Source organism: Rhinatrema bivittatum, chromosome 8 (genome assembly GCF_901001135.1).
Source record: "Rhinatrema bivittatum chromosome 8, aRhiBiv1.1, whole genome shotgun sequence".
In the NCBI taxonomy this organism is placed as follows: Eukaryota; Metazoa; Chordata; class Amphibia; order Gymnophiona; family Rhinatrematidae; genus Rhinatrema; species Rhinatrema bivittatum.
The window spans coordinates 267,312,359-267,321,609 of NC_042622.1; the positions used below are offsets into that span (position 1 = coordinate 267,312,359).

At 51.7% G+C, this 9,251-nt stretch overlaps 1 protein-coding gene across 1 annotated transcript in view; it reads left to right on the forward strand.

The window, feature by feature from the left end:
* Positions 1-4,938, forward strand: part of PRR22 (proline rich 22) — a 59,191-nt gene extending 54,253 nt beyond the window's left edge. Inside the window, exon 3 of the mRNA XM_029614945.1 lies at positions 3,596-4,938. Within this exon, the coding sequence (XP_029470805.1) occupies positions 3,596-4,821 (1,226 nt within the window). The 3' untranslated portion in view covers positions 4,822-4,938. The remainder of the gene's footprint in view (positions 1-3,595) is intronic.
* Positions 4,939-9,251: the final 4,313 nt, after the last annotated feature.

Consider the following 9,251-nt stretch of genomic DNA (forward strand, 5'->3'; position numbering starts at 1 on the left):
CGATGAGGAGAGGCTTGTGCCTGTGTATGTTTGAGGGAGCTTGCGCGTGTGCATGTGTCTGTGTCTGCTTGTGCCTTGCATGCCTGTGTATGCCTGTGTCGATGAGGAGAGGCTTGTGCCTGTGTATGTTTGAGGGAGCTTGCGCGTGTGCGTGTGTCTGCTTGTGCTTTGCATGCCTGTGTATGCCTGTGTCAGTGAGGAGAGGCTTGTGCCTGTGTATGTTTGAGGGCGCTTGTGCGTGTGCGTGTGTCTTTGTCTGCTTGTGCTTTGCATGCCTGTGTATGCCTGTGTCAGTGAGGAGAGGCTTGTGCCTGTGTATGTTTGAGGGAGGTTGCGCGTGTGCGTGTGTCGGTGTCTGCTTGTGCCTTGCATGCCTGTGTATGCCTGTGTCGATGAGGAGAGGCTTGTGCCTGTGTATGTTTGAGGGCGCTTGCACGTGTGCGTGTGTCGGTGTCTGCTTGTGCCTTGCATGCCTGTGTATGCCTGTGTCGATGAGGAGAGGCTTGTGCCTGTGTATGTTTGAGGGAGCTTGCGCGTGTGCATGTGTCTGTGTCTGCTTGTGCCTTGCATGCCTGTGTATGCCTGTGTCGATGAGGAGAGGCTTGTGCCTGTGTATGTTTGAGGGAGCTTGCGCGTGTGCGTGTGTCTGCTTGTGCTTTGCATGCCTGTGTATGCCTGTGTCAGTGAGGAGAGGCTTGTGCCTGTGTATGTTTGAGGGCGCTTGCGCGTGTGCGTGTGTCTGTGTCTGCTTGTGCCTTGCATGCCTGTGTATGCCTGTGTCAGTGAGGAGAGGCTTGTGCCTGTGTATGTTTGAGGGCGCTTGCGCGTGTGTGTGTGTCTGTGTCTGCTTGTGCCTTGCATGCCTGTGTATGCCTGTGTCGATGAGGAGAGGCTTGTGCCTGTGTATGTTTGAGGGAGCTTGCGCGTGTGTGCGTGTGTCTGCTTGTGCCTTGCATGCCTGTGTATGCCTGTGTCGGTGAGGAGAGGCTTGTGCCTGTGCATGGGTGTGTGAATGCCTCTGCCTGTGTATTTCCGTGTGTCTCTCTCTATGTGGGTGTTGTTACATTTGGTGGCTCACAGGACTGCCCCCCCCGCGAGCCGATGCGCTCACTCCAGCTCCAATCACAGTGGGATGCCACCATCGCTGCACGCCACCAACGGCCACTGATTCTGCCATCCCAGCCGGGCCGCTGTCTCCCCATGGCGGGGAAATTCAGGAGTGGCACCCCCTGATGACTATTGAAGCAAAGCCCCTGCAGCGTTGCCTGCCTAGAAAAGCACCTGTTCTTCCTTCCTTCCTATCTGCTCCTGCCTTCCTGGTTCCCGCATTCCTGTCCTCCAGCCTTGCCCAGCCTGCCTCATTCAGCCTTGTCTTGTCCTGCCCCTTCCTGTCTCATCCAGTGGGTTTTGAGCGTCTTCATCCACCCTTGGCCTGACTTCCTGATCCTGACCTCTTGCTTTGGGCCTGGCCACAATTGCCTGCTGCCTAGACCTGACCTCGACCCCGACCCTTGGCCTGTCCTGGTATCTCCAGCCTGCTGTCTGCCTTAACCCCAGTGTGCCCTTGGACCTTTGCTCTCTATACCATCCTTAGGACCCACCTCTACATCCTGCCGGCCGCCAGAACCCAAACGTTCAACCTGCAGGAGGGGCGGCTGGTATAGGCGAAGCTCCAGCCTGTCCCGCAATCAGGGCGCGTTCACCAGCTGTCGGCGTAGAGACTGCATCAACTATGCCACAGCATAAAGGACTCACACCCACGCCGGCCATCACAGGTGTGTGCGAGTCTGAGTGTGCTAGCCAAGGTGTGCATGTGTGCAAGCCTGTGCATGCTTGCTTAAGCTTGTGTGCACTTTGCACACTTGCATGAGCTTGGGTTCACTTCTGCAAGCTTGTGCATTTGCAAGTTCGTGCAGGCTTGTGTGCACCTGTGTGCACGTGCCTACACTTGTTTATCCCTGTGTGTGAGAGCATGAGAGACAGGCTTTGCAGACAGAGCACACTGGGTTGTGTGTGTGTGTCTGTACCTATGCTAGGGTACCTCTGCCTGTGTGTGTATGTGCCTGTGTGTGTTCCTCTGATGTGTGGTCTGCTTTTGTGTGTGTATATGGGTGCCTGTGCCTGTGTATATGTCTGCCTGTACCTCTGTGTGTGTGTGTGTGTGTGTGTATGTGTGTGTGCATGTGTGTGTGTGCGTGCGTGCGTCCATGTATCCATGTGAGTACTTTGCAGACAGAGTATATTGTTTTTGCACAGTGCACCTTCCACTGTTCTGGGTGTCATTTGGTGGCCACAGATAGACATGATAGTGTGACTGACCGACACAGGCCTTTTATATATAAAGATATCTCATGCATATTTATTGTGGATAGTCTGAAAATCTGACTGGCTGTGGAGTAACCAGGATACGTTTGGAAGCCACTGTGGCTTGCTCATGTCATTGGCAATTCCTTGACTAGGGCCCACCCAGCGCAGATACCCCAAGCCTGGTCAGCAGATGCCACTTTTGTGCAATGTCCAGGACTTCCTCCTTATGGTGAAAAATGTCCACAGCACCTACCACCCTGAGGAACTGGAGCCAAATTCAGGATTTGAAGTTGAATTTCCTCTACGCTGCTTCTAGGCTGGCCCTGTTTTGCAGTTTCGAACTGTAGTGGTCAATTATCTCCTCAGTGACTTGCATAGGATATCCTCTTTCAAAACTGTTATGGTTTGAAAGTCACATGAGGTGGCAAAGGAATATGACTGGCCCATGAATTCACTAGGATATCAAAGCAGCAGCCTGAAATCTTGAGCAAGGTTTGTTCTAGCGACTCCTACAGTGGTGCTTAGACTGGCCAGCTAGGTTTTCAAGATCTTTCTAATGAATATTCAGTGCATGCTATATATTTGCATGCATTGGAGGCAGTGTACACTGCATATTCAGTAGGGATATCCTGCAAATCCCAACTTGCTGGGATGGGGGGAGGAGGTTCTTAGGACTGGGTTGAGCACCACAGACCCAAGAACTATTCAGACATACTGTAGAGGCCATGAGTCACAAGTTCAGATATTTCCCAGATTTTCAGTTGGGCTGTATGTATAATATCCGATTTACAAGGCTTCCTTCTGTGGCCATAACATTATTACACTTGGCCTCGTCTAAGTTCAGCTGATGCAGTTAATTCCTGTTTATTTTGTAAAAGGTCATTTTTATTGAAAGGCACCCATAACGGCACACTATAAAGAGATTTCGAAACAAGTGCTGCAGCTTTCTATTGCCCTCTGTCCTTCTTCTCCCCATCTTATTTCTCTTCAGTTTACCGCAGCTCATATTTATTTTGTGGGCCACCACTGCTTGTGATTAAAGGTGCAGTGCTTCCATTGGTTAGCACAGGAACAGATAAACAAATGACGTACTTCTGCCATCGCTTGTTGGTTAGAGATGAGCATTCTCACAGGTCCCAGCCATACAAGCAGTCAAAATAGTGCTCAGGTTCTCCCACCTGAGGCAAAATGCCTCAATATATGACATACTTTCAGCAATGTCCAAGAGAAAAAATAGTTCACATTATATGTTTCTGCACTAAAAATACTTTTGTTTTCCATGATAAAGGCCTTCAAATGGCTCCCTGTGGGTGTTTTTTTGATCCAAGAATATACCGTATAGAATGGGCGCCAGACGATTTTCCTCAATCCCCTGTCTTCAAAGTCATGGGTGGACCAGGCCCGCAGAATGTCAGCCTTCCTGATTCTCAGCGATACATGAAGACTCCTGGACAGCCAGCCTCGTACTCCTCTTACCAACCACCCCCAGGCAATTCCCAGCATGTGCTGTCCGCTTTTAGTCAAGAGAGCCCTCCTCTTCTTACCGAACAGATTCACTTTGCCCCAACCTCACTTCACGAAGCTCAGGGTTTGAAGATTCTGAATCTGCAGAAACAAGGAGTAGTGTTGACAAAGGAAATAAAGGTACCCCAGTTGGTTATAACAATCCCTGGCTTAAAACATGATGGGCATGTTCTCTCAACAAGTGTCTACAATAACCTTAATGAGAGATTGCATCAAGACCCCCTTCACCAAACTAACCTCGACTTGAGCCACCAATCCCAAGAGCTCCAGAAAGATGACAGCTGCCAAGACAAAGGAAGAGTGCCAAATAAAAATGACACAACATCTAAAATTGTTCTTAACACCCAGATCCCAACAGTATGCACTGGAGCACCAAGTAACCCAACCAATGGCCTTCATGATAGCACAGAGCAGAACGACCCTTTGAAGGACAATAATATCCAGCTGGAAGTATGTCAAACTCTGGATGTACAAACTTCTCTTGGTCTACCTGAAGAAGTTCTATTGGAAGATGCCATGAAGATGTTTGATTGCATTCCAGGCAATAGAGAGTTGGGGAGTTTCAGAAACCATTCTCAGACCAAAGGTAGCAAAGATGACCAAGGAATAGAAATGAACATGTCAATGGCAGTGATGGGCAATTCATCACCCTGTAAAGGTTCATTATGTGATATAAATTCACTCAATCTTCCAGGTGAGCTTCTTTCTCCTGATTACACTACTCCGGAGGTTTCAGACACAGTATCCAATATTGACTATTTCTATAATTTCTTGGAATCCAATGAGGAGGATCTTAACTGGGAGGATGGAATGACTAGTCAGCCCTCAACGAGCACCTTAGAGCATGACTTCACAAGCCAACAACTGTCGGGGAAACAGAAGCCCAGTAGCATCTTAGTCAAGAATGGTCAGCTTCCACCGAACAGCCTGAAAAAAAGGTCAGCACCAGGCAGCAGTCAGACCTGTGCCCAGGAACATCTGGAAGTCTAATCACAATGGCCACCACAGAGAAAGTTGAGTAAAAATGAGTTTCAGTTAACTGTTAATCAAAAGAAGCACATTTTTGCTACATGTTGAAATAATAAAACTTTATTACAATTTTGTAAACACCATTCTTTGCATGGATACTTTGCTTAGTTATGCCAGCTAAATGTTGTGCTAGCCAACGCTTTTTGCCCTGGTTGGGTTTCAAACTCCTAGTCCAATGCATTCTGTTCAAGTGAAATGACCAGCATGCATTGGAATGGCAATTAGGAAATAAGCACCGGGCTGAAATCTCAAGAGGATTTAAAGTTAGGTTGGTCATAATGTTAATATTCTTCTAACAGATGTTGAAATCAATGGGAGAGAGAATGTGGGAAGAAGGGGAGTGGAGGTAGAGGATGAATGATGGTTTTATAGATTTGAAGCATGGAAAAATAAGAAACTGCCACCTACACAAAATGTTCCCATGCCTATCATTTCCTTTCACCTACCTAGAACATCACCCACCAACCTGCATCCAGTAAAAGCAGGCATTGGCTAGAAATGTGGCCATGATAATGGTATATGTTCCTTCTGTGGCTTCCATGTTTATTTTATTCACCCAGGAAAGTGTTGGGTTTTTTATTATTGTGTTGCCACTGTCAACTATTGCACAATCAAGTTCTAACCCCCCCCCCCCCCAAAAAAAACAAAAAACAAACCTAATCTGTCTTCTTTTGCCTTTGGATATTTCAGCATCTACTGGGAAGCTTCCTCAGTTTTGTTCTCACTTAAAACCTCCAGCCCCTTGTATTCTACTTTCTCTACCTTCCTTTTCCTTTGGAAAAGCAGGACTGCAAGTTCATGCATGTAATAAGGTAAAACCAGGCCTGTTGCTTATGACATGGAACTAGTTGGCCACCCTAGTGGTTTCCAACTGTGCTGGGACATCAGCTCAGTGCTGGCTCAGAAGGGAGAGGCCTTCTAAAACCAGGCTGCAGTGCTCAGGATTTCACTTTTCCCCAAAGTGTGCCTACATTACCATTTGACCGCCATATAGCCATGACATTCTGAATGAATAACATTTTCCAAGTAAAATCTAATAGCCCTGTAATATTAGAGGATGGCCCCTTTTGAATTGTCATTGTTCCTGCAGTAAAGAGATCCCTGTAGGGGATCATATAAAAAGCCCCCTGTTGCGATCCCGGGGCGGCCCCGGGATCGGCACTCACCCCGGCGCGGTTTCGCCGCGGGCTCCGGTCCCCCGGGAGTGCAGGGACCTCGGGCGCTGCGTCCCCGGCGCGTCCCGACCTTGCTTGGGCCTGCAGGGCCCTCCGGCACCGCGCTCCGGCCTCTGCAGCTCCGCCGGCGTTCCTCCGTGGCTGACTCCGCCCCCTAGACGCGCGCGCGGCAGGCTCCAAGTCTTAAAGGGGCCAGTGCGGGAAACCTGTGCACTGCCCTCCGGATGATGTCAGACGCTCAGGGTATTTAAACCCTGCACCAAGATGCTTCCCCTGCCTTGCAACGAGGTTCCCAGGTTCTCCTGACTCCAGTTGCTGCATCTTGAGCTCCTCTGCGCTTCCTGACCCTTGATCCTGGTTCGGCTGACGGTGATTCCTGGCTCTTGACCTTTGGACTGGCTTACGACGTTTCCCTGGCTTCTGACCCCGGTTCGGCTTACGGTGATCCTCTGGCTTCTGACCCCGGACCGGCTTACGTTGACGCTTTGACTCCTGACCTCGGACTGGCTTACGGTGATCCCTTGGTTCCTGACTCTGGACTGGCGAGCGACGACCCTTCGGCAATTGACCTTGGACTTCATCCGATTCGGCCCTCGCGGGTCCGCCTAAGTCCCAGCGGCCGGGTCCCTACAGGCTCCTCCTGGGGGGACTCCGGCTTCCAGGGTGAACCTCCTAAGTCCCAGCGGCTGAACTCCTACGAGCTCCTCTCGGGGGAGGATCGGCTTCCAGGGCGAAGATCCTCCCACTACTGGACTGGCTCCGTCGTCTCCACCTTCCTCGCCAAAGCCCTTGGTCGCATAGGGCTTCCAGAGCTCCTCCTTCGGCCAGTTCCGAGCCTGTCTTTGCCGCCTCCCGGTCGGGGCCACTGCTGCCACCATCTACAGCAACTTCTCCTCTGGTTCCGATCGGCCTAAGGGTCCACGAATCCAACAGATTGCAAGGCCATGGACCCGGCGGATCTTGCCGGCCTCAAGGCTATTCCAGGCATAGCCCAGAAGCTTCAGCAGCAACAGTCTTGCCTCGATACCCTGATGTCCACTGTTCAACGCCTGGCGGATCGAGTTGAAGGAGCCTCCGCGGCTCGCCCCGCCTCATCCTCATCACAACTCCATGCGAGCTCCTCAGTTCCTGTACAGATGCCATCCCCATCTCGGTACTCTGGGGACCCAAAGATGTGTCGGGGGTTTCTCAACCAGTGCTATATCCGCTTTGATCTTCTGCCTGCACAGTTCTTGACCGACCGGGTCAAGACGACCTACATTATTTCCCTTCTCGACGGGCGACCTCTAGCTTGGGCCTCCTCCCTTTGGGAACGACAAGACTCCCGCCTGAATAATCTCATGCAGTTCGTCAAGGCCTTCCGGAGAATTTTTGATGAGCCCTCCCGTGCTTCTACGGCTGCCTCCGAACTTCTCCAGCTGAGGCAAGGCAATCGTCCCCTGGAAGAATACGCGATGGAATTCCAGACCCTTGCCACTGAATTGGCATGGGGGGAGGACAGCCTCCATGGGATATTCTTGGAGGGACTGTCTCCACGACTCCAGGACGAACTCGCTGCCCGAGATCTTCCAGACGATCTCCAAGAACTCGTGGAACTGGCCGGACGGGTGGACCGACACATTCAGCGCCGCTTCCGGGAGCGAAGGTCCAGCCAAGGGCACGGCACTCGCCGAACCACACCACCTCGGGCCCGAGCTCCACCATCGGCGGCAGCTGTCCTTCCGCCTGAAGAGCCCATGCAATTGGGTCGCGGGCCGCTATCCGCTGAGGAGCGGAGGCGCCGTCGCGCGCAGGGCCTATGCCTCTACTGCGGTGGTAAGGGGCACTTCCTGGCTCGGTGTAGCAGAGCGGGCCGGGAAACGGCCGAACCTAGAATCAACTGGGGAGCTGATTCTAGGCAGTACCTCTCCGGACTCCCCATGTACTGTCCCAGCGAGACTATGCCTTCCCGGCGGAGGGTTAGATACCCTGGCACTGATTGACTCCGGGTCCGGGGGGGAATTTCATCCTCCGAGACCTGGTACAACAACTGCAACTTACAATAGTGCCGCAAGAGCCACCTTTGCGGGTATCATCCATACAAGGGATTCCCCTCCCAGGGACCATTACCACTCGTACACAACTAGTCCAGCTTCAGGTCGGACTTCTTCATAAGGAGGAGATCTCCTTCCTCATCCTGGAGAGGTCTATACATCCACTAGTTTTAGGTCTACCCTGGCTTAGGAAGCATTCGCCAGTAATCGACTGGTCTTCACTCCAGATAGCCTCGTGGGGGCCAGGCTGCGCCCACCATTGCCTTCCTGCTCGCCCGCTACAGACTCTCCCACTTCTGGCTACTCCCCTCACGGTACCAGCGCAGTACCAGGCCTTCCAGGATGTCTTCTCTAAAGAAAAGGCCGAATTGCTTCCCGAGCATCGTCCCTTTGATTGTGCAATCGACTTGCTTCCTGATACCACGCCCCCTCGTGGGAGAGTATACCCTCTATCCTTACCAGAGACCAAGGCTATGTCCGCCTACATTAAAGAGAACTTGGACCGAGGGTTCATAAGACCTTCTAACTCTCCGGCTGGGGCCGGATTCTTCTTTGTGGCCAAAAAGGACGGGTCTCTTCGGCCCTGTATCGATTACCGGGGCCTGAACCAGATTACCCGACGAGACCGCTACCCTTTGCCTCTGATTCCGGAGCTCCTGGATCGCCTACAAGGAGCCCGCGTTTTCACCAAGCTGGACCTTAGAGGGGCGTACAACCTTGTGCGAATCCGACCTGGCGATGAGTGGAAGACCACCTTTAACACCAGGGACGGTCATTATGAATACCTCGTCATGCCGTTCGGTCTCTGCAACGCTCCAGCGGTATTCCAGAACTTAATGAATGAGGTCCTCCGCGATCTTCTATACACCTCGGTCATCGTCTACCTCGACGACGTATTAATCTATTCCCGGAACCTTGAAGAACATCGGCAACACGTACGCCAAGTTTTGCTTAAACTAAGAGAGAACCAATTATACGCTAAGCTGGAGAAATGCCAGTTCGAGGAGGAGTCGTTGCCCTTCCTGGGTTACATCGTCTCCTCCACCGGCTTCCTTATGGACCCCGATAAGGTCGCTGCCATCCGGAACTGGCCACAGCCTGTGGGAGTAAAGGCGCTCCAGCGGTTCCTAGGGTTCGCTAACTTTTATCGCCACTTTATCCCACGTTACTCCTCGTTAGTGGC